Source organism: Psittacula echo, assembly GCF_963264785.1.
Source record: "Psittacula echo genome assembly, chromosome: 1".
Lineage (NCBI taxonomy): Eukaryota > Metazoa > Chordata > Aves > Psittaciformes > Psittacidae > Psittacula > Psittacula echo.
In genome coordinates this window covers 13,583,967-13,609,283 of record NC_137735.1, presented here as the reverse complement: position 1 = coordinate 13,609,283, position 25,317 = coordinate 13,583,967, and the positions used below count along the sequence as shown (strand labels likewise).

The 25,317-nt window shown below is 39.8% G+C and overlaps 1 protein-coding gene across 2 annotated transcripts in view; it reads left to right on the top strand.

The window, feature by feature from the left end:
• STK32B (serine/threonine kinase 32B) overlaps positions 1 to 25,317 on the top strand; it is a gene marked incomplete at both ends in the record, with an annotated part of 167,693 nt that overhangs the window by 75,566 nt on the left and 66,810 nt on the right. For both annotated transcript variants that reach the window (XM_080634177.1, XM_080634178.1), the window contains one exon: positions 14,496 to 14,669. In XM_080634177.1, the coding sequence (XP_080490303.1) occupies positions 14,496 to 14,669 (174 nt within the window). The remainder of the gene's footprint in view (positions 1 to 14,495; positions 14,670 to 25,317) is intronic.

Here is a 25,317-nt window from a genome sequence, read left to right as displayed (position 1 = left end):
CCCAGAAATATAATTAATTTTCTCCTGAAAAAACAAATTATCAGAAAGCACTTTTAGAGTGCTAGGGAAAAAAAGATTACTTAATATATGGAAGTAAAAATGTTGCCAGAGTCATAGTAATCGTTCGCAGTGCTGCTGCGTGTTAGTTTCTCTACATTTAATCATTCACAGTGCAACAAAATTTCACCCTATTTGTCTGATATTTTCTAGTCCTCAAGCAAATATTTGTGAAGGTTTCAATTAATGCCACTCATTGCTTCAAAAGTTACCTCCTGCATTGGTCTTTCTTTCCATAAGTTCATCCAATCCTTGTCAACAAGCTTTGGAAAACTATCATTACTCCCGAGTTACAGAACAGAGCTGGGGTGTGAAGCTGCTGGGGTGTGAAGCTGCTGAGCTGAGGAAGGGAACTAATCGCAGTCTTGCAATACCCAAGGGCGTGGTGGTGATGACCTAAAAATGTCAGTGTCTACAGATGGAGAAAAACTCTTTTAAAGAGAGATTTACACTGAAAGGATGAGTGACAATGGTGATATGGTGCAGCAAGAGAAATCCCATCTGGATATAAGCAAAAAGTCTCTTCAAAACTCAGTGTGTGGCTGGGATTTACTTCTTGGAGTGGCTGTGGAATTGGCTTGGAGATTTTCAAAACTGTCCTAACCGAGGACCTGAGCAACTTGACTGAAGTTTAAAATTAGCCCTGCTTTGAGCAGGAGGTTGGGCTTGTTGACCTCCAGAGAGCCCTTCCATCCAAAATTGTCCTATGCATTTGTCTTAATATTCAACGAATCTTAATCACAGTGTAAAAGATCTCACATGACAGTGGGCCATGTGCAAAGCCTGGCTCTAAGTTTGTTCTTCATTCCCACTTTAGAGGAACAGAAAACAGAAAAAAAAAAAAAAAACTCTTTCTAAATTAGTAGATGGCCACCTCCAGTTAATCTCTACCATGCCAAGGACACCATGATAAAGGAGAAGCAAAATATCGGTTATTACACACATTTCAAATGACCAGAAATGGCAGAAATAAAGAAGCTTCCTTTAACTAGAATAAAGCATCATCTGATTAGAGCCAGGGAAGGAGTAAAAGAGAAACTGCTTGAAGGTAAACCATCACAAATGATCAGGACTCACAAAGAATTTGAACAGTTCAAAACAGCATTGATTGATAACCTGTAGTTTATGCAAGTAGAAATACATTAATGAGGTTTTATTTCATTAGGTGAAAGCAAAGTGAAGTAAAACAACAAACAATAGTTATTTGGATTGCATTTTACTTTTATATGTTCAGTTTATTACCTTTGTTAGGTGCCTACCTGTTGCATGGTTGCATAGTTTAAGATGAGCTGGGCCAAATGTTGTGGCACTGCACATGGAAATGGTGAGCAGCTGTTTCTCACATCAGAGAAGGTTTGTGGCCCTATTTCTTCAATGTCCTGGAGGGAGAAAAAGGCTTTTTCTCCATGTGTGGATGAATAGTAAACTGTCTCTAATCAATAACCCTTAGCTGGTTGGGAGCTGATATTAATTGGTGGTGGTTATATGAAAATATACTATGTTAATATGCCTGCAACAACCCTCTTGCTGCCTTTGTTGAGACAGAAATTCTTGGCATCTTTCAACTTCATTTCAGGCTGGTTTTTATTTAGTAATTTTTCTTAGCTCTCCCATGTGGTTATATCAGCGCTAAATAGAATTTGAGAAGGTATTTCAAATAAGTATAAACAACTTAGTTCTCTATAGAAGAGTTTTTCTGTTCTCAAATATTTTCTTACATATTCTCGAAAGACATTTTTATATATTTATAAGGAAATGAAGGAAGTAGTTATCCTTTGTTCTTAACAGCATTTGGAGAAATGACTCTTGTCTTTCTGAGTTTGGAAATAAATGTATTTCCACTTCTTTGCAACAATAGTTTTCTGTTATATATTTTGCAAGCACGCATTGCAAATTCCAATAACCAATGTTTATCCATTTTCCAAAAGGACAAAAGAAATCTATAGAAATCTAAGCAAAAAGGACATTAGGAAGGAATGTTTCCAGCATTCCTTCATAGTACCTGCATACTTGCATTTATAAGGTTCTAAAATCTTGGGGGTTTGTCTCTTGATGCTTGCACTTGGCTGACAGTATACACAAACTTGACTTTATTTAGCTTGAACATCTAATTTTATGAAATATGTAAATAAAAGATAAGTATTTGCTATTCCCAGTCAAAGCAGCTACAAGGGTTTTCAGCATATGTTTTCAGCCCGGGAATATGTGAAACAATTTGATGTATGAATGAACAAATTTGCATACTATACTATAATCTATAACAGCCTATACTATGCCTGTATTATATTCCACCATACCTATACCAGGGTGTTTTGGACCTATATTTTTCTTCTCTACCTAGATGTTCAGTATACAGTTCTTTGGCAAATGTCAAATTCAAGCCTTTAACTGATATGCTATTTTTTTAGTACAAAAAGTCTTGGGTGAACCTACTGCTGCTTAACAACGGATGAGGATTATTCAATAGCATTATTACACAAATTGGACTAATTTAAAAAAAAGCAAGGCAAGCATATCAAGAAACAGTGGTACCATAATCAGTAATTATGCCCTCTACTTGCATAAAGTCATTGTGGTAAAATCTTCTTAATTGAAGGATAATGCATGACGTGTATATGACAATGGTGCAAGTTGCCTATAATCTCATAAATTCATCAGTAATATCTTTGAATTTTAAGTACTGTATGCTATGTTATATTTTAGTGTCATGCAGGTTTGATTTTTCTTTAGCAAACATTTCTATAAGATATAGTCTATATCATATAAATGTTAATTTCCTTAGCTTTTGAATCTTAGCATTTCTAAGTACAAAATGCCTTAGATTTAGAGACTAAAGCATTGATTTTTTACTAATTTTGCAATTGATTTTTACTATATATTCAGGCAAAACCTGTTTATATTCTTCTGCTACCTAATGCATCCAGCTTGTCGGAAGTTACATACAGACTACCAACTGATTTTTTTGTTGTTCAGTTGTTTTCTTCTTTCAAGTAAATAAATGTAATCAGGCTATGTGCTATACTTTCGCAGTATGTTTTACTTTTATAAAGGAAAGATAAAATGCTGATTTTCTATTCCAACAAAATAGAATCCCCTTTGTGTATAAACTCAGCTTGTACAAATTATAAGCCGGTTAGATATGGGATCCTAGTTATTTGGAACATTAGTCTTAGTAAATGCTATTATGTTATTGGCACTTACGTGCCTAGTGATTCTTTTATGCTATGTGTCATGCAGAGAATACAGAATCATAGAATCATAAAACCATAAAATGCTTACAGTTAGAAAGAACCTTAAGATCACCTAGTTCCAACCCCTTGCTGTGGGCAGGGATGCTTCACACTACACCATGTCAACCAAGTCTCTGTCTAACCTGGCCTTGAACACCTCCAAGGGTGGAGCATTTACCACTTCTTTGGACAACCTGTTCCAGTGCCTCACCACTCTAGATGTTGATCAAGACTGATCCCAAAACCAGCCCCTGAGGTACACTACTCATTACTGGTCTCCATTTGGACATTGAGCTGCTGACCACAATTCTCTGCATGAGGCCATCCAACCAGTTCTTTATCCACTGATAAATCACTGATATTTGCTGAACCCAGGACAGTGGTCCACCCATCAAATTGATGTCTCTCTAGTTTAGAGACAAGGATGTCATGCAGGACAGTGTCGAATACTTTGCACAAGTCCAGGTAGACCATGTCAACTGCTTTTCCCCTAATCGTCGGTTCTGTAGCCGCATCATAGAAGGCAGCTAAATTGGTCAGGCAGGATTTCCCCTCAGTGAAGCCATGCTGGCTGTCACCAATCACCTCGTTGTTTTTCATGTGTCTTAACATGCTTTCAAGGAGAATCTGCTCCATGATCCTGCCAGGCACAGAGGTGAGACTGACTGGTCTGTAGTTCCCTGGGTCTTCCATTTTCCCCTTGTTGAGAATGGGGGTTATATTTCCCTTTTTCCAGTCATCAGGAACTTCACCTGAAGAAGAATTTTCTCTGTCCCTGAAAGCTTTAAGGAGAAGCAGAACTGGGAAAGCTCCTAGAGTAGTACTTGCATTGGAATGGTGAGATTGCAGTACATCTAGGCAGCCACATCCCCACTTCAACCTGCCTCACCTGCAGCTGCATTTGCTGTGCCTTGTGTAGTCTTGTGAATGCGCTGCCCTGGCCATTTCGGCTCATGTTTCCTAGAGAGGCTGTAGTAGCATTTTCCATTTTTCTCTATTCGGAGGCAGTTTTGATGCATTCTTATTTTGTGCAAGCCTTAAGAGCTCTGCAGAAATCAGTCTTGTCTCAGTATGATCATGACATTCGCTGGGCATTTTTATTATGCAAAAACAACTCCAGCATTTGATTTCCCATTTAGCAACGTAGCAAGATGACTCCTTCAAGTAGGAGTCATGTAGAACAATACATAATGTAAAAACAGAATAAAAAATTGCTGGTAAAATAGTTGTTTCTTTTATGTGAAAGACAAGCAGAATCAGCTGTGGTAACATAATGCTTCACTCTGAATTTTCAGCAGAAAGCAGGTCTTCATTCAAAAGTTTCTTCCTTAAGTAAAAGTCCCAATTTTCATCTTCGCTGTACCTTACAAAAAAACCTCCCCAGCCTTTAGGATCCAGCTCACTGGCATAGGTTCCTGAGAGATTGCTGTAGCATTGTCAGTCTACTGCTTCTAGAAATTTTGTTGTGAGACAACGATTCTAGGAGATCTGGCAACCCATGGAAACATCAAAGCTTCAAGCCTTGAAAGCCTCATATGTGGTAAGGGCTCTGCCATTTGGACACCTTTGTGAAGCTTAAAGTGTACTTTTGAACCATCTTTCCTAATGAAAGGAAATTATCATTGACAAACAGTTTTAGTAGTAACCTGTGAATTTCAAACCCATCTGAATACTCAAGGCTGCAGCAGCAGTGAAGCACTGTAAGCGGAACTGCATTTCCCAGGGAAGTTGGTACATTAGCACAGCATTACACACGGGTGCTAGCTCAGGCTGAGGAAGCCATATTGTGTTTGACAAGTTCCTCAAGTCTTTGCTAATCCAGGCCAAAGCTGAGCAGCTCTGAAACAGGAATTGAGAAGGTCTCACAGAGAGAGCCCACAAGTCACCAAGACACAAGACCAGTTCTTCCCAAGCCCTTACCTTGTTTTGGCTGCAAAGTTAATAACCAAGGCACTGTTACAGCTTTCTGTGCTGTTCTGGGACATCTGTGTCTACACCAGGAAAATCTACTGTCACTAGGGTCTTCATGTCACCAAAATAATTACCTCTTCCCTTTAATGCTACCAGGAGAAAACTGGAAAGAGATCCTTCTTTAAATCTGTAATTAGGAACTACCAAGATGTAATAATTTATCGTATTCAGTTCAGAGCAGAGGTATTTGTTAGCTCAGTGTCTGAACTGTGCACATCTTGCTTTAACTGATTACCTCAAATTTATGAAGTTTGGTTTGAGCTAAATGATAATTTTTTTTTTGTAGTGTATATTTACACTTAAATTAAAGTCTCATATAAAATATCCATCATGATGTCCTTTTCCTCAAGTAATACATGTAAACAAGAACTCTGGATGCTGGTACCTCATCTGGAAGGATTTCAACAAAAAATTCCCCTAGCTAACTAAGATGAAGGAAGGCAAAGGGAAAAAATGATCTTAATAATTCATCATAACTGCTTCTGTGAAGAGACAGAGATACAAATAATAAATACAAATATGATATAAACACAAAATATAAATATTATTAAAATTAATATACAGATATAAATATGGAAACAGATACAATTTATTCAGAAACTGCTTTGTTTAAAGTGCTTTGTTGCCATGTAGGATTTTGTTCACTGGTAGTTTTATCTTCCAGTCTAGAGATAATAAAAAATCCAATTCACTGTTGCTGGGGGCGTTATTATTTTATCTTAATTTGAAGAAATCTGATTCTAATGCATTAAAACTTTTCTTCAAGAGAGAGAAAGCAGAGACTAGCACTGTAATTAGAAGTTTTCCTGTGACTGGTTCATGACACTACTTAAAAAACAAACAAACAAAAGAAAAAAAAGAATAATTAATCCAAGATATTTACTCTTTAATTTCAAGGAGGATTAAAATGTAGTCTTTACAGTACCTTAGTGATGTATTAATATTCGATATCAGTCACAATTCACTCAGTATTTCTCAGTTATGTGGTTAACATAAAAATCCAAAACAACCTCTGATTTAATTTCAAAAACCAATCAATCGGCTCTTTTGTATCTAATTTGCCTTTGAGCAGATAAGACACTTACAAAAGTAAAATTACATTGCTTACTCAAAAAACTAATTTCCACTGGGCTGATTTGCCACCAGCCCCTCCCCGCCTCCAGCAATATTTTCAGATTCATTTTTCCCGTTGTCAATTTCAATTCTTAGACCAATAAATCAAGCCCACTAATTTCTTGAAGTATTGAAAAAGCAAGAAGCTAAAAGGGGATACTTAATTTCTTGTGTAAAGAAAGAATATTGGATTTATGTAAGTGAGAGAAACAGAGGACTAGACTGCTTGTGACTATGACAAACCAAAGTGGTCAGGAGCTGGTACACCAAGTCTGGTGATTTGGTGTATCTGAGTATGCAGATAAGGAGCAGCATTGTTTGGTACCCAGCTGCACAACAGGACCTGGAACAACTTCTGCTTTGCATTCAGCAGCTTAGAAAGGCCATCAGCTCCAAAGACAGTGCTGTTTGCCATGTCCAAGCTGTCCTCTAGGTTGTAGACACATAATTTTACTGGGGTGAACTAATTTACTCTCCAGAAAAATCTCTTGGAGTGGTCTTGCAGCACTTTTAATCACACTGTGATCTGATGTTCTGATGTAGACAGTAGGAGAAATGTCATCCGCGCAAGTTTGATCCAAGTGGATTGACTGTGCAGAGGAGACACCATTATCTATGGCACATAGCATATAGTTAGCATAATGGTGTGTCAGGTGCAATATAATTTAGAATGGATGAAAAAGTCTGCTGATATACTGAACATATCTATTCACAGTATCTGTTCTTTCAAACTGGGTCACTATAGCTTATATCTTAACTACACCAGCACACAGTGGATTTTTTTAGGTGAGGCACAGCATGGGAGGAACTGGTCCCACCATTTACACTTGAGGTTTTTCTGCCAGGGCCTAGCAAGCTTGGACAGTGACAGCAAAGTCCTCAGGTTGTAGGTTTGGTTAGAGTATCCTTCTCTTGGATGGTCTTACAAGGCTAAACAAGCTCCTTCTGCCCGGGTTTGAAGTTAGAGTTGTCCTTCTCCTAGGATGGTTGCCTGAAGGCTAGTAAGCCCATCCTGCCCATGGACACACTTTGTCTGACACTTCAGTTGAGAGCTGTCTGGCATGGGAGACCCTACCGGAGGCATATGCCACCACCAGCATAGCTGTCAACCTCACAAGGGCACGCAAGCCCTTTCTCCATGACAAGGAGGTGTCCGTGAAAGAGTTAAAAAAAAAAAATAAAAAAAATCCACTGTGCAGGCCCGAAGGGTTTACCCACACTTGCAAAGCCCTATAGCGACAGGCAAACGATAAAACAGTAGGTGATAAGGTGCACTGGAAGCCGCAGAACCAATCCTGCATGCAGGCAATTCAGTACATTGATCGCTTGAGACTGACCCAGGAGATGACAGTCTTGTTTGGCAACATCCTGAATGAACAAGCAGCCTTTTTTCAAGGAGACCACTGCTTGTTCCATATGGAGAAAGGCCTAGAAAAGTTGGCCTAACCAAAGCTCATCTTCCTCTCCACCTGGTTGGCTAGCCGTGGCCATCTTCTGTTGTGGTCGATCAAAGACAAAGAGACAAAGGCATACACTTGCCTCCAAAGGTGTGTCCAGACTGACACTTGCATGTTGGAACATCAGAACCATGCTTGATACAGCGGACAGTGAGTGTCCTGAGTGCCGTTCTGCACTAATTGCCCATGAACTGTCATGACTCAACATCGACATTGCTCCTCTCAGTGAAGTTTGCCTTCATGAGGAAGGTAGCCTTAAAGAACATGGTGCTGCCTATACACTCTACTGGTTAAGTAAATCCAAAACTGAAAGTCATCTTTCTGGAGTTGGCTTCATGATTAAAAACTCCATCATTTCTAAACTTGAAAATTTGCCTATAGGTCATTCCGATGGTATTATCTCCTTACTCCTTCCACTACACAATAAGCAGCATGTTGTTCTTTTCAGCATATATACTCCAACTCTGCAAGTTGACCCAGGAGAAAAAGACAAATTCTACACCTACCTGCGTCGCCTCACTCAAAAGATTCTTATAAATGATAAGATCATAATCCTTGGTGACTTCAATGCCCGAGTAGGTAAGAACTTTGAAGTCTGGAAAGGAGTACTAGGAAAGCACGGTGTTGGTAGCTGCAATGATAATGGACGCCTCTTGCTAGAGTTTTGTGCAGAGCAGCAGCTTACCATCACCAATACTACTTTTCAGCAGAAAGACAGCCTGAAGACAACCTGGATGCATCCTCAACCCAAACATTAGCACCTTATTGATTATGTCTTAGTGCACCGGAGAAATGTTCGCGATGTCTGTCACACCTGAGTGATGCCTAGTGCAGAATGTCAAACAGACCACCGCCTTGCGCGTTGCAAACTTAACCTCCACTTCAAGCCCAAACCTAAGAGGAGCGGCATTCCGAAGAGGAGGCTCAATGTTAATAATCTTCAAATAGCCGCAGTGAGGGACAGCATTCAGGCTAACCTTCAAAGTAGGCTTGAAGACCAGCTTATAGATTCTTCTCCTGAAGAATTTTGGTAACATATTAGAAAATCATCCTGCAGTCCTTCATAGAATCCTTTGGGTTCTCCTTAAAGAAAAACAAAGACTGGTTTGACAATAGCAATCAGGAGGTCCAGGAACTCAAAGAGATCTGCCCGTCAAGCACACCTCTCTCAGCCATTTTGCCATGTAAGAAAAGCAGCCTTTTGTCTTGCATGCAGTAAACTCCAACAGAAACTTTGAGACATCCAGAACAAGTGATGGCTCAACTTAGCAGAAAAGACTCAACTATACGCAGATTTGGGTGACCACAGAGGATTCTATGAGGCTCTGAAAGCAGTGTATGGACCCACATACCATGTTCAAAACCCCTTACTTAGTGTAGATGGCCAAATGCTTCTTACAGATAAAATCTCCATCCTGAATCGTTGGTCTGAACATTTTCAAACACTCTTTAGTGCTAACCGTGTAGTCCAAGGCACAGGAATCCAGCACATTTTACAACAGTCAGTGAAAAACAAATTGGATACAGCCCCTACCATGGGAAAGACTTAAAGCTATATAACAGGTGAAAACTGGCAAGGCAGCTGGGGTCGACGGTATCCCACCCAAAATCTGGAAGCATGAAGACCAAGCACTTTCACAATTTCACAAGCCAGTTGAGCGCTGTTGGGAACAAGGTAAACTACCATCAGATTTTCGTGATGCAATCATCATCACTCTGTATAAGAAAAAAGGTGTGAAGTCAGACTGCTCGAGCTACCGAGGTATAACTCTGCTCTCCATTGCTGGAAAAATCCTTGCAAGAATACTATTGAACAGATTAGTACCTGCTATTGCAGAAGAACTTCTACCTGAAAGTCAGTGTGGTTTCGGAGCTAATAGAAGTACCACAGACGTGGTATTTGTTCTCACACAACTGCAAAAGAAGTGTAGAGAACAGAATAAGGAGCTCTACGTAACTTTCGTCAACTTCACCAAAGCTTTTGGCACTGTGAGCAGAAAAGGCCTGTGGCTGATCTTGGAACGATTAGGTTGTCCCCCAGAGTTCCTCAAAATGATTATTCTGTTACATGAGGATCAGTGTGGCCAAGTCAGATATGGCAATGCACTCTCTGAGCCCTTCCCAATAACAAATGGTGTGAAACAAGGTTGCGTTCTTGCACTAACTTTATTCACAATCTTCTTCAGCATGATGCTCCAAAGGGCTACGGTAGACCTCGACGAACAAAACAGCATTTATATTTAATATCGTACCAATGGGAGCCTATTCAATCTAAGGCAACTGAAGGCCCACACTAAGACCCTAAATCACCTTGTTTGTGAACTGCTTTTTGCTGACGATGCCACCCTTGTTGTCCACACAGAAGCAGCTCTGCAGCGCTTAACATCTTGCTTTGTGGAGACGGCCCAGCACCCTGTCCCGCCAAATCTTAAAAGTGTCCAGTGAAGGAAGGCTGATGAGTGCAAACATTGCAAACTGCATAAGAACAACATTTCACATTTATTTCTGTATTGTTCTGATGGCTCTTTTGTTTAGACTAAACATTCATGGGTACCTTTTGAAACACACTCATTATTTTCCCACAAAAGGGAATAGTCACTCAATTTGCAAGGACATTCACAGCAGTCACTCTTTACTTTGCCTTCACCCTTTGCCTCATGGTGGCTGAATAACTGAAAAAATTACTCAGGATATTTTCCTTCTCAAGACCAGAGTTGCTGCAGAACCATTTCACCTGGCATGTAATCCTATGATTTTAGACACCAGGAGAGCAATTTAGTCCCAGGCTAGATACAATATTTAACTTATACATTTAAGTAGAGTTTTTAATCTGTAATTCTCATATTGGATTTATATATACATATGTATATAAAGGAACCTGTCAAAATCTACACTTTACTCAAGCAGTAACTGAAGGAAAAAGAACACCATTCATTACATCTGCTCAATGCTACAACCAGTTTATTTAAATAAGAGCAGTCTCAAAAAAAAAAAGAGAAAGAATTAAACATAACTACATATTTAAGCTTTCCTTTTACAATTGCTCTAGGCTCAGTAATACACAACATTCAGTGTAATTTGAATATAATTGAAGTCTTCTGGGTTTTTAGCATATGTCTCTTATGGAATTCTGAGTCTCTGGAGGTGAGCAGGCACGATATGCCACCTACTTTACTATTTTTTTCAGAGAGTTGACTTATTGAGAAGTAAGCTTAATGAAAATAAAATAGCCTTCACCTCCTGGCATTTGGCAGGCATAGAGAAATTCACCAGAAAAGCAAAGTACCTAGAGACTCGCTTCTCAGAGCTGTGCTCAGAAAGAATAGCAAACATTTAAATCCAAAACGAACCATCTGTGACAACCTCTAAGCAGTACCTTATTTCAGAAAGTGCAAGCCTGGGGATGAAAGTGAAACTGTACATAACTATCAATTGAAATAATATAATATAGACTTTTCTGCCTTTGGGGAGAGGGTGGGCACAGATTTTCTGGAAGCCCACTCTTTTTCATTTCCTTAGCATATATTTTAGAGTTCAGGAGAACTGAATCACATCTGTAGCAAGCATATATTACGCACCTCGTGGGAGAAAAGGTGATAAAGAGGCATTTTCATTGTGGATCACCTCTCAGCAGTTCATATCCATAACTGGCATAAGATAATATAACTTTGTGTTAAAATTAATTCTAAAACAATTTCTAAGAGAAGAGTGACTTCATATTAGAAATAAGGTTTTCCCCTTTCCCCACTTGGGAAATCTAAACCACTGTATCTTAGACAGTTGCATTCAGAAATGAAAACCAGAGAGTTTGTAAATTTACTCAGCTCCGAAATAAACAGAGCAATGGCAACATAGCCAAGATAAGTAGAAAAACATGGAAATTCCTGCTTGCCTAAGAACTGTATATACACTGTACATTGGCTAGCTATACCTTTGGATTTACAGGATTTAAATCAGATCAGAATTTTGTCTTCAGAGTATTCAATAGGCAATTCTGGGAAAGGGTCCAGAAGAATTCAGTCAGTAACCATGAGGACCCTGTCATAAGGTGGAAGTTGCAGACTGAAAAAATATGTATCCCAGCTAGAAGGAAGTGCAGCAGGAGGGCCAGGAGACCTCCTTGGATGGATAAGGAGATGCTCAGGAAAATTCAAAGGAAAATAAGGCTTATAGAAGGTGGAAGCAGGGACAGGAGGCCTGGGAAGAACACAGGGATGTTGTCCGGGAAGCTAGGGACCAGGTGAGGAAGGCTAAGGCCCAGTTAGAACTGAACTTGTCTAGGGATGTTAAGGATAATAGGAAGGGATTCTATAGGTATGTAGCGAGTAAAAAACAGACTAGGGACAACGTAGGCCCCCTCTGGAAGATATCAGGAGAACTGGCTACCCTGGATTAGGAGAAGGCTGAGGTTCTTAATGACTTCTTTACCTCAGTCTTCACTGGCAAAGTCTCTGACCGCACCACCCAAGTCTCGGAAGGCGAATGCAGGTACTGTGAAAATGAAGACCCTAGGCCCACTGTAGGAGAGGATCTGGTTCAAGACCATCTTAAAAACCTAAACGTACACAAGTCCATGGGACCTGACGAAATCCATCTGCGGGTCCTGAAGGAGCTGGAGAATGAAGTTGCTAAGCATGGCAGTCAGGTGAAGCTCCTGACAACTGGAAAAAGGGAAACGTAACCCCCATTTTCAAGAAGGGGAAAATGGATGACCTGGGGAATTACAGACCAGTCAGTCTCACCTCTGTGCCTGGCAAAATCTTGGAGCAGATTCTCCTGGAAGAAATGCTAAGGCACATGAAAAACAAGGAGGTGGTTGGTGAACAGCCAGCATGGCTTCACTAAGGGGAAATCCTGCCTGACCAATTTGGTGGCCCTCTATGATGGGGCTGCGGAACTGATGGACAGGGGCAGGGCAGTTGACGTCGTCTACCTGGACTTGTGCAAAGCGTTCGACACTGTCCCACATGACATCCTTGTCTCCAAATTGGAGAGACATCAATTTAATGGGTGGACCACTCGGTGGATAAAGAACTGGCTGGATGGCCGCACACAAAGAGTTGTGGTCAATGGCTCGATGTCCGGCTGGAAACCAGTAACGAGTGGTGTCCCTCAGGGATCGGTGTTGGGACCGGTCTTGTTCAACATCTTTGTTGGTGACATGGACAGTGGGATTGAGTGCACCCTCAGCAAGTTTGCCGATGACACCAAGCTGTGTGGTTCGGTTGATACGCCGGAGGGAAGGGATGCCATCCAGAGGGACCTTGACACTTGTGAGGTGGGCTGATGCCAACCTTATGAAGTTTAACCATGCCAAGTGCAAGGTCCTACACCTGGGTCGGAGCAATCCCAGGCACAGCTACAGGTTGGGCAGAGAAGAGATTCAGAGCAGCCCTGCAGAGAAGGACTTGGGGGTGTTGGTTGATGAAAAAATGAACATGAGCTGGCTTCAGTGTGTGCTCGCAGCCCAGAAAGCCAACCGTATCCTGGGCTGCATCAAAAGGAGTGTGACCAGCAGGTCGAAGGAGGTGATCCTGCCCCTCTACTCTGCTCTCGTGAGACCTCACTTGGAGTATTGTGTGCAGTTCTGGTGTCCTCAACATAAAAGGGACATGGAGCTGTTGGAACAAGTCCAGAGGAGGGCAACGAGGATGATCAGGGGACTGGAGCACCTCCTGTATGAAGACAGGCTGAGAAAGTTGGGGCTGTTCAGCCTGGAGAAGAGAAGGCTACGTGGAGACCTCATAGCAGCCTTCCAGTATCTGAAGGGGGCCTACAAGGATGCTGGGGAGGGACAGTTCTTCAGGGACTGTAGTGACAGGACAAGGGGTAACGGGTTCAAACTTAAACAGGGGAAGTTTAGATTGGATATAAGGAAGAAATTCTTTACTGTGAGGGTGGTGAGGCACTGGAATGGGTTGCCCAGGGAGGCCGTGAATGCTTCACCCCTGGTGATGTTCAAGGCCAGGTTGGATGAGACCTTGGTGACATGGTTTAGTGTGGGGTGTCCCTGCCCATGGCAGTGGGGTTGGAACTAGATGATCTTAAGTCCTTTCCAACCCTAACTATTCTATGATTCTATGATTCTATGTATTGTTAGGCCGTAAAATTATAGTTTTATTTCTGATTGAATTTAGAGCTACAGTTCAAGCTGTAGAAAATACTCAGCTAATAGAACGTTGTGTATATTTATTGAATCTGGAAAATACCCCTGAGACAACAGCTCTCCGTCCTGCCAGGATACTTTCCATAGGCACTGAGCTACAGTTGTACGTATGTGAATACCAAGTGTGTTTTCAAGGTCTTCCATTTTATTGATGTTATTTAGTAAGCTATTTTGTCAACTGAATAAGTATATGGTTATTTAAAAATGCAACAACCTGAAAGGTACTTTAAACTCTGGTATTAACCATTCAGGTATTAGTCTATGGTTAAAATAAGATAGTAGTACAACAGCAGTTCAAGCTCTTCTTGCCTTGAATATGCAGAGTTCCACTACAGTCAAAGTCCGATTGCAGGATTGGACCACAGTACTGAGAAACCAGTGTATGCCTTTTGAGCAAATCATGGACTTACTGTGAACAGATCTACTTCCTGAGTGCTACCCCAGGGCACAGCTGTGGCTGTGTCACCAGTCTGAAATCTCAGCTGTATCTCTTTCTTACAGGTATTCCTTTCAAGACGAAGAAGACATGTTCATGGTGGTTGATCTCTTGCTTGGAGGCGATCTGCGCTACCATTTGCAGCAGAACGTCCACTTTAATGAAGGAACTATTAAGCTGTACATTTGTGAGCTGGCGCTTTCATTGGATTATTTGCAGAGATACCACATCATTCACAGGTGAGTGAATTTCATTTGAGGGACTGGCTGCTTTCTTTTGGCAGAGCAGAGGAATTTTATTACATGTGCAATTACACAGTTCTGTTTGTTCAACACCTCTGAAAAGTTTCCATTGTTATCCAGAGTGGAATTTGGCTCTGAAGAGTGTTTTCTTTCTGTCCTCAGATATTCGGTAGCCCCATATCCCTCTTATACTGCCCTTTTCTTGTTCTAATCTCATACTGTGATGCATGTTTTTTACTATGGTCTTTAAACAGTAAATACAACCCATAACAACATCCTAGCTGCTTTTAATTAATTTTCAGTTCTCCAGTGCCCCATTTTTCCTGAACACAAAAATATTGTAATCCAGTACAACAATTTCACACAACATCAGGGAACGGTCACAAAACCAGTGACTGAGAATAAAGAGAAACTTGTTTACTTGCAGAATCTGCATGAAGGTCACAAGGAGTAAGAGAGATGATGAAAGAGAGATGATGAAATAAGAGAAATGGTAGAAATAAATTAGAACAGTGCTAGATTGTGCACCCTTTTTGCACTTCTTATGTACAATAATCTGTTATTTTTACTGCCTTACATCTGGCGATCGTAATACTCATTTCAAAAAGGTGTCAAGCATCAGGGTCTGTTTTCCTTAAGCAATCTGACATTTAACTGAAGCAGCAGGGTAACTTCTGTTTTCGTGTTAACACAGCAGCTATGAAACTGTAAAATTACGGATATGAGTCTCTGTTTTATTCATTTCAGGCTAAATTCAGGATATTCCTTCCTGATTTACAGTTGTCTGAATACAAAAATAGGCAGGTTTTTGTGTTACCAAAGCTGGAAGTGAGTTTCAGAGACCATACTAAATTAAGCTGTGCCATAGATCTTCCAGTGTGCAGTATAAACAAGTTCCTTCAAATACATTGACAGTTTTCATTCCATCCACCTACCAGAGCTGCCTCACAATTTTGCAATTAAGAACAAATATTAAATATAAATATATAAACATAAATATATATAAATATAAATATATAATATTTAATATAAATATTATAATTAAATAAATAAATAATATATTTATAATATATAAATATAAATATAAATATAAATATAAATATAAATATAAAAATAAACAAATATTAAGAAGAAAAATATAACGCTGATTTTAAGAGGGGGGAGGGTCCATGTGAGATCTCTCTGGTTTGAAGTGCAGTGGTAGATGTGTGTTCTGCATTACCGAACCTGTGCAAGACAAAATCCAGCAAACATTGCAACAGTTGTTTTGCTTGCAATTAAAACTCACAAACATTGCAACAATTTCTGAATTCTTATATCTTTAGCGCACTGTTGTTACTTTAGTACATTTCCATGTATTTTGCATACGTTTTCCTTTGTCAGTGAATGTTTTAAAAGTGGAGCTCAGAATTTTATCTGACCTTTGTTTCAATGCCTTAAGGAATGTTCTCAGTGAAAAGCAAATTGATGAGCGGTTTTTCCCACCCTCATTTTAATGACGAGACATTTAATGCAAATTGGCTGTCAAAACATTCATGAGACAATGCAGTTCGTAATCAAAACTTGTATTTTGCTACAAGCCTGTTACTTACAAATGTTTCGCAAAAGAAGCCTGTGAAAGGTGACAGATGTCTTGGGAGAATGAAGGATTGGATTTAAGTAGTTGTGGTTGTTTATAGTTTTTTGTGACAGCATCTACATTGCCATGGTCCAACTGTGAAATTGGGCAAAACACTTTGTTCTCTTCTTCATTGCTTAATCATGACTAGTAAGCGCTTGATTTTACTTAATTGTCTCTTTTGCGCTGATTGTAGTATAAAGTAATAGCATTGGCTTCAACAATTTTTGATTTGCACCAAGGCAGGCGTTCTGAAGCTGGTTCTTGGCTCCATTTGAGGGCACGTTCTGGGATTTGGTTTTTGCTTTCAGTCTACACCAAAGGCTTTTACAAAACTGGATGTGGCAAAATACCCATTTCTTTGCCTCTGGCAGATCTCATGGGCTGTTTAGCTAGGATTACTTTTTAGGATGCAAAGGATCTTGTTCAGGACTCTGCTGTGTTATAGAAATGATGTTCATTTTGAGGCTGGCAGATCTGAGATCAGAGCATGTCTTTCCGACTTCATCTCTTTCTGCCCATATAACCCAAAACTGTGGCAAGAGGAGCATTTTGACTCTCATATTCCCAACAATTACCATAAAATCCCAAATGATCCAGATGCCAGTGAACACATCATTTAGCCAGGAGAGACCCAGCACATTCTGCCTTCTGTCTTCCCACCACCTGGAACAGCACTCTGTAGGATGGGTCTTCAGCTGCCATAAATCTCTGTAGCATGGCAATGCTGATTCAGACTGGCTCAGAAGCTGAGCCAGCAGTGATGAACATTAAGGAGGTATGTAGCCATTACTTAATCACTGCAAACACACCATCTCGATTGGAGAGGAAACCAGTAGTGCTTATATTTCATAGTAGCAGACCTCTGCAATATCAATGTGACCACTTGCTTCCAGTCAGCATTCACATGCTAACGTTCAAAACTGTATTAGATCTTTCATTTTTAAATGAATGCATCAGAAGCAAAAAGGAAAAATAGGGTTAGTGAGTCACAGAACCATTGAGAGAAGCCCTTACTAAATTTTGTCTGGGCTACAAAGAAAGAATACTTGAATGATTCATCAGACTGGGTAGGTGTATTTTCAAATTGCAGTATTATAAAGAGATGAATATATGATGTGTGAGTCAGAAACTTAACTCCTCAATATTTACAGATGTGTATGAAATGTGTTCAGGTTTCCATTACTATTGCACCTTGGCGACATGACAGAATGTTTTTTTCAAGATGAACCTGCAGCTCCAGGAGTTTGCTGTAAAAGGAGGTGATAATGAAAGGGACAGGAATTATCAGGCATCTACAAGTGGATGTAGAAGTGTCCAGATTAGTGCCATGCCAGTTCCAATGGAAGATGCCTTGCAATGCCTCTGTATTTGGTGATGTGGTTAGCATTGTGTACTTTGAATGTGGCAATAATTTCAGCAATAGAAGTGTTGTTTCTGTAGGGACAAGTTTAACCATAAATAGAGTAAAACCCACTACTGTTCTGGTGTGCTTATGAAACTAGTCATTTTTATTAATCACACCCATGTATATAAAAGTCACACCGTTGTTTGTCATGCACAATCCTGTAATAGTGGATTTATTTATTGTGGCACAAAAATGAATGCTGCACTGACAGTCTTGCTTGCAGCCTGTTGTAGATGTTTGCATTTACATAACTGTTCAGCCAGAGTTATAAAAACTTTAAAAATAAAAGCTAGAAGATTAAAGCTATGATTTCTGGGCAAATTCTTCACTTAACTTACACAACAGCTAATTTAATAGTGAGATATCTCTAAATTGTTGGTCACAGGTAATGGCTACATCACAAAACTTTATTTCCTCACAGCCTTGCTGTAGAAGTATTTTTTTTCACATTTGTTAAATGAAAAATAATTATTTGAAAGCTGGATGAGCAGTGTTTATTATAGACCTTCAGATCCAGTACACATAGAAAAGCTTCTGATAACTCATATGGTCTCATTCATCCTCAAATGTTGGATTAAATCTGCCTTTCTGCTGTTTTAAGACAGTATGACTAAACACATTCTTTCCAGTTCTGCTTGTGTAATACCAATAAATAATGTGTTGGACAAAAGTTTTCCCATCAAAGGCTGAATAAACTTATTTCAGCCATGAGTAACTCAACCTTCTCCTTTCACAAATGTTGCTCTTCATACATTTCAATGAAACCACCTGCTTCCCCACCAGAGTAGGCTGCCTATTTTCATTCAGCTAGTTCTTCTAGCAGTAGCTCTGGTGTTCTCTCTCCCAGGATGCTCTTGCAGCTAGAGCCTTGGCTTGGGTAGCACTGGCCTGGCAGTGCTGCTGCTGCTGCCCAACTAACACACTTGTGATGATAAAGTCATATTTTCTCTTTCTAAAAGGACAAGTGTTAACTGCATTGTCCTTACAACTTTTCATCATTGTTTGACTGCCGGTTTTTGTCTGCTCAGAAAGAAGGCTGGATGTGGCAGATGTCTGGAAAGGGAATTGCAGTAACTTTCCAGCACAATTTTAGGATACTGGAATAGCTCTTTGATCTGCATGCCCAGGGCATTTTTATTTCAGTAGGGTTTTTTTAACATGTATGCATATGCATACATATAAGCATACATATAAATTTTTGGTTGAAGCACAATATGAGTGGAATTGGTCTGGCTTGGTGGGTCTGCACTGTGTGGCTACTGTGATCAGTGCTGTTTCCAATGCTGCAAGTTCTTCCAATGGAGAGTAGCTCCAGGACTTATTCCAGCTCTGAACAGCTACTTAGCAGCAGGGCAGAGTGCGCAAAAGCTAATGGAATATGGTGACAAATCGAGCACTACATTTTCCTCTACCTGCTGATCCACTGCAGTGTAACGGTGTGTTGCTGCTACCAGCTAGACAAGATGTACTTCTCGTTCAGCACTGCTAGGCTGGGCTATGGTGTAGAAGATGCCTGTTTGTTCATTACCTTTGAGCTTTTCAAGGTGTCCAGCAGTCTGATGAAATAACATAATGTCTAAATGATTAAATTCTTCTTTAAAATGGGGTTTCCCATTTTCACCCATGGCATCATATACCAAAAGAACAAGGTGTAATTTAAAATGTTCCTTTTATACTGTCCATTTAGTGTTTAAGCAGTAAATAGGTTTGGAAATTATTTGAAAATAGAGAATTTGCACTTTTTCACAGATATCACAGGCAGAATAGTACCAAACTGAGATTTACCAGACATATTAAAAGCACACAGTTCCTTATGGATTTCAGCTCATGCTAGTAGTCTTTTTCATGCTGGTAAGCACGTACAGATGAAGAAGAAAATGTAGTAGACTGTAAAGTAGCTGAAATAGAAAAAAAATTACCATAGTACGTCTGCTATTCATAAGAACTGCCAAAGATCATAACAGGTGAAGAGGCCCGTCCGTTGAGTTTTCTTAATTTGTCTTCCCATGTCCCATCCATGTCATTGTATTATGTTCTTTAAACAAGAGGAAGCCCACATTATTTCCAAGGACAAAATGCAGGAACTGAGCAATTGGTTATGTAAGAGAAGCAAATTAGAAAACATATCAAAACGAGCCAAAAAAGAGACACCATGCAAACCACAAAGCACAGAAAACCTGCTGAATGCCTATGAACCAACAACTGTGCAAAAAGGAAGTGATTCACAAATTCTAAGCACAAAAATATTTAATTTTCAGTTGTGTCCTTTAAAAAAGAATTACGTACCACAAGATCTGAATATGCAGAGAACAAGTCCTTCAACTTTTGAATGGAGTTCTCTGCCTACAAGAGCAAATTAATTTTGCCACTGTCTAGAAAGAGTAAAATAAGAAGTTATCTGATATGTAAGATGACACGCTGCAAATAAATGAACTTGGTTTGGAAGCACAGTGAGACTTCAATATCCAGAGGCTAGACTACTAATGAAGTAAAACTGTCTGTATTAGGGAAGAGACACAGGGAACACTCTGAGATGCATGATGCCCCATCAGGTACTCCAGTCCTGCCACTGGCACAGATGTAACCTTTTACTGTAGGCAGTCTGCTTCCCCTTCATCACTCAGGTGAAATGACAGAAGACACCCTCCACACCCTCACTCCTTTCACACCCCATTGCTGAGACATCCTCCTCGCAGTCAGCAGGGGATTGCTTGGTTCCTTAGAGTTTTCAGACAAAGTTGCCCCTTGGCCCTTTCTTTCATCTTCCTTCCTCTTATTATTGCAAAGTTGTAGGAATACTCTTACATGAAATATTTTGTTCAGCCAAGGAAAACTCATCTTGCAAGCCCTACATCATGCAAAATTTAGGTGTCCAATCAGTGTTAAAAGAGGGAAGATCTGAACTGTAGACTGAGCTTGGCCAACTATCTTGCATTAGGTGAAACTATTCTAGTGGCCAAAGATAGCTTAAATTAAGCCCTCCTAAATGTTTGTTTAAGCTTTGTACAGCTCTAGAGAACAAGTGTCCTTCACTAAAAAAAAAAATGTTCTGTGATTGTAGTTGGTTTTCCTATTGCTTGAATTTGTAAGACAACTTTTCTTCTAGATGCACATCATACACTCCTTTATGTCTAGAAGAAAAGTTAAGTCTTACAAATTCTTCCATAACAGCTGGAAAGAATTGCAAAGAATTTTATCCAGACTGTAATTTTTACACAGACTTAAAGGTTTTCCTGAATTCTTCCTCATCTCACTGTCATTTAACTGCAACCAGCAATATAAACATGAAAAATCTTTTTCTTAAAACTTTAAAATCACCATACCATCATAAGGGCATTGTGGACTTATATGTGTCTGACTTGCTCCTACTGGTTGTAGCTCCATACTCCTCACTACCAGAAAACACAGCTCTCTCAAACCTAGATAAAGCATTTCCATAGAGGGAATCAGCATTTCATGCTGTTCATGGCTAAGCACTCAGGGAAAGGAGACAGTGTAGAGAAACTGGGACCCAGGCACATTCAGACTCTGTCATGTGAGGACGTACAAACCTTTCTGAAAACTGGCAACAAAAGCTGCTAGGAATTACCTTTCCACTGAGCCTGCTGTGGTGTGTGTAATAGCCAACATCCTGGAGATGCCAGCAGGTCTATTGGTGCCTGAGCTTAACAAACTTTTCTGTGGAGTGTGTTCAAAAGGAACATATGAATTCCATATAGATATTATACACCAGTTTGCTCATTCCATGCTATGCATTTCCCACTTTCCGTCACTGTGGCAGAGACTATACTCTTAGTTTGCCTTTTTCATCTTCATCTGTCTTCCAGAGGCTTTTCTTAAAGCCTATCTTTACGTTTGTTCTGGGGTTATAATAACTTTCCCCTGAATGGCTTCTAGATCCTGTAGAGTGCATCCTCACTTAAATCAGATGCTGTCACCTGTCCGTGTTACTGTTTATCCCCTCCCTCCATTTTTCATTAATAATACCTTTATATTAACCTACCTTTTAGGAAGAGAAGTCTTATTCAAGTAGTATTCAGGGCACATGTATGTATTAAAATATTACATATCACTCATCTCCATGATTCTGCACTCTATTGATGGTAACAATATTCAACGCTTTCCTTCCTTCCTTCCGCCGCTCCTCAGTATTGAAATTTTGATCATGAATCATTTTCTGAGATTCAGACACTGAAACAGAAGATGCTGACAGAATTGAAGCAGAGCTCTATGTTCAAGATTATCTCAGGTCTCCATCCACAGATCTGACGTGGTCTATGCCAGTTTTCTGCTTTAATATATTGCTAGCTTCTTTGTGGCCAATGTGGTGTGTTATCAGCGCTTTCTTCCTGTCACAGAAGTCCATTACAAATTTCTTTGTGTTGCTTTACAGATACAAGTGATTTTAGTACAGGCATCTGCTCCCAGTTTATATATACTAGCAAAGACTATCGTATTAATAGTATGTTGATATTGTAATTCTTAACATAGTAAGAGTATTTATAATGGCATTTAAATAATTATGAATAGGTAATTAAAATGATTAGGCACTCCATCTAGAGAGGCATAACAGTATCCACAGTACTAATTGCCTGTCTCATATGGCACTGCCAGGTTTACCCTGGTTTTGTGACCCTTCACTCCCTACCTGCCATGCCAGGGTAGTGCTGATGTCCCAACCTCCCAGTGCTAGCTGGGAGTGGAGGAGAGGCTGAACAAAAGCTGCTCTCACCAGCAAGATCAAATTAGCAATGAAGTCTTAAGTAACAGGGGGGAGAACAAGAGCTAACCCCTTTGATACAATATTGATCCTTTTACGCAAAGCTTCAGTGTCAATCTTGTCTTAAAAGTATTTTATGTTTGCATCTTGAAAATTTCACAGCATTGTGAGTCTACACAGACCTATTCTCTCCCTGAAGTGTCAGATTTGCATGCAGTGTGCTTGAGTCATTTTTGTGTTTGCAGTCAGTGAAGAAATTTGAGATCTTTGATTAAAGTACGTAGATGGAGAGAGGAGATATGTAAAAAGTCTGTAAACTTCAGGCTGAGCAAAGCATAAACCAACAGCAACATATGGAAAATTGCTTTCTTCTCCTGTTCCTGCTTTAATGGTTGCAACATTTTTTCAGCTTGGATGAGCAATACATACATAAAGTATTCTATCATTCCCTTGGAGATTTCCTTCCAGTGTAAGTTTTGTTTTAATATGACAAAATAACAAAGACTTAAGGGACAAAGAACATGTTTACATTATTTCTTCATGACTTGCACAAGTTTTATATCTCAGGAATTAAGTAGATTGTCCATGGTATGGTAGAAGGCCTTTAGTTAAAGGATATTGCAATTTAAGCTTCTTTCATGCCTTGGAAATGCATTCAGATGCTGTCAGTATGGCTTTGGTATTTCAGCTGAGATGTGGTCTCCTTTGGACAATTTTTGATCTAGCAGACGCACAGAGGGATGAGAAAGAGGAGTTACAACGCTGATCATCTGACAGAGTTTCATCTTTCAAAACAAATCATCTGATGGGCAGGGACTCTAATTAAGAGACAGGTTACCATGAGACTTGTTATGCTGAAGTGAGACTTCTTTCTTATTTCTGTTGCATTTATTATCTGCATCTTTTGTTCTGGGAGCTCCTCAGAGGCTTCTCCTCCCTCGAGGTTATTTTCAAACATATCTGTATCTCTGTAAACTTCAGTCCCAACTTCTCTGGATAAGTTTTACAGAGGAGAAAGAACAATAGCTCAAAGCTTTGATGCTGTAAGACAGACTTCTACTGACAAGCCTCCGCTTCTCCCAGCATGTGTGCACACAGTTTCCATTCATCCCCAAGGGAATTTCCTACTGACCCGGTGAGGATAATTGCACTTCCCTGCAGCAGAGAAGACAAGGCAAGCAGTTGTGATGTTCTTGCACATTTTTCTGTACTGTCAGCAAGGAAAGACCTTAAAACACAGTGCTAAATTGGGAACTTGCATGGTGGGAACACCGCTTGCTAAGCAGTACACTTCCAATGAACCAACATTTATCAAATTAGATTGTGGTGAGTTTGATCATTCTTTACACTGATAAGCAAAATCATCTTGACAGTCAGACTAACAACAATAACCTCTCCAGTGGCTACCAGGTTTTATTCAGCCATTTATCTGTTCATCTTGTTGTAAACATTAATCTTCAGTGCAATTCTGAATGTGGAGGAGTTGCTTTCTAGTCTGATGATAAAAACAATTCAAGGCTGGAGCCTCCCTTAGTATTTTTTTCTTTCACAGTCACTATTCTGTGTCTAATCATAAGTCACATGGCTCATTTCAGTGGTAATCTTATTGCACATTTCACACCTTGGGTTTTTTTTAGATTTGAGGGTTTAATTATGAGCACAGGTACTTTAAAGATGAGTTTCTTACGAAAAAATTGAGGGCCTTCTTTCTATAAAGAGATACTGTCTTTACTCTGCTGCCAAATTAGGTTCAGACTGTAAGCATTTTGAGGTTCAAACCATATTTTTCTCTGGCTTTATTTACCCCCAAACTTCATTAGTTTTTAATAAAAGCCAACACTGCTTAAAATCTCATCTTTCTCTGTAGTTGTTATTATTCAATGTCAAATGATGCACAATGGAACTAGAATGATAAAAGACTCCATGAATGTTAAAAAACACTACAAGAAAAATAGCAGCACAGAAAAATAACATTTTTTTTAACAGCGCTAGAAAAACAAACTGGTCAGACACGCTTGCACTGAGCTCTAAATGCCTGGCCCATGAGTCCACGATTCGGACCTAAAGTGAACATTGCTGGTATTTCAGCCAGCTAAGCAGCTACACTTTGGAGAGCCAGTAGCATAGCAAGAAAAAAATAAACTGGTGGTAAGATAGATAGATTTAAAGTTATGAATTAAAAAAAGGACATCATCTCCCTTTGCAAAGTACAGAGGAGATGTCCAGAGGGGCACGAGGAGGGCTGAAGAAGAGGCAGGGTCGTGTGGACTGTGCTGTGGGCAAGTGAAAGCTGCAGTAGAGAAGGGCAGACCCTAAAAGCCAAAATAAGAGATGAGCAGAGAGTGGAGAATGTGGGAGAAAGGCACCATGAAGCTGGGGGCAGGAAGCGGGGAACGTGTGGTAACAAGGGTAATAGGGGGTCAGTTTTAAGTATGTCTCTCTTGGTCATTGTCAGGGTCAAACATCTTTATTCATCAACTGTGGAAAACTATGCTGAGAGTTCTGCAGATAATTAATACACTGGCAGAAAAAATACTCTAATATTCTCTCTGTGTGTTCCGAGAAAAGGTGTTGATGTGGGGAAATGCAGTTTTAGATCTGTTATGTTGCTCTCTCAAGTTGCTACAGAAATTAAGATATGGTCCTCTAAAAATATTGGATAAATAGGTCTACTCAACAAGTGTCAGAGGTCTATTCTGAAAGCAATAGTCAATAAGAATTACTAATGTCACTCAGTAAGATTTGCTGAGTTGAAAACCTATTGCCAGAATGCTGCATTTCTCATCTTTTATTCTAATTAAATGTATTAGTCACCTGGAGTTCTGCCTTTAAAATCTACAGAGACTCACCACTTGCCTCTTTGAGGTGCTGCAAGACTTTCTCCTGATGGTGCTCCTTC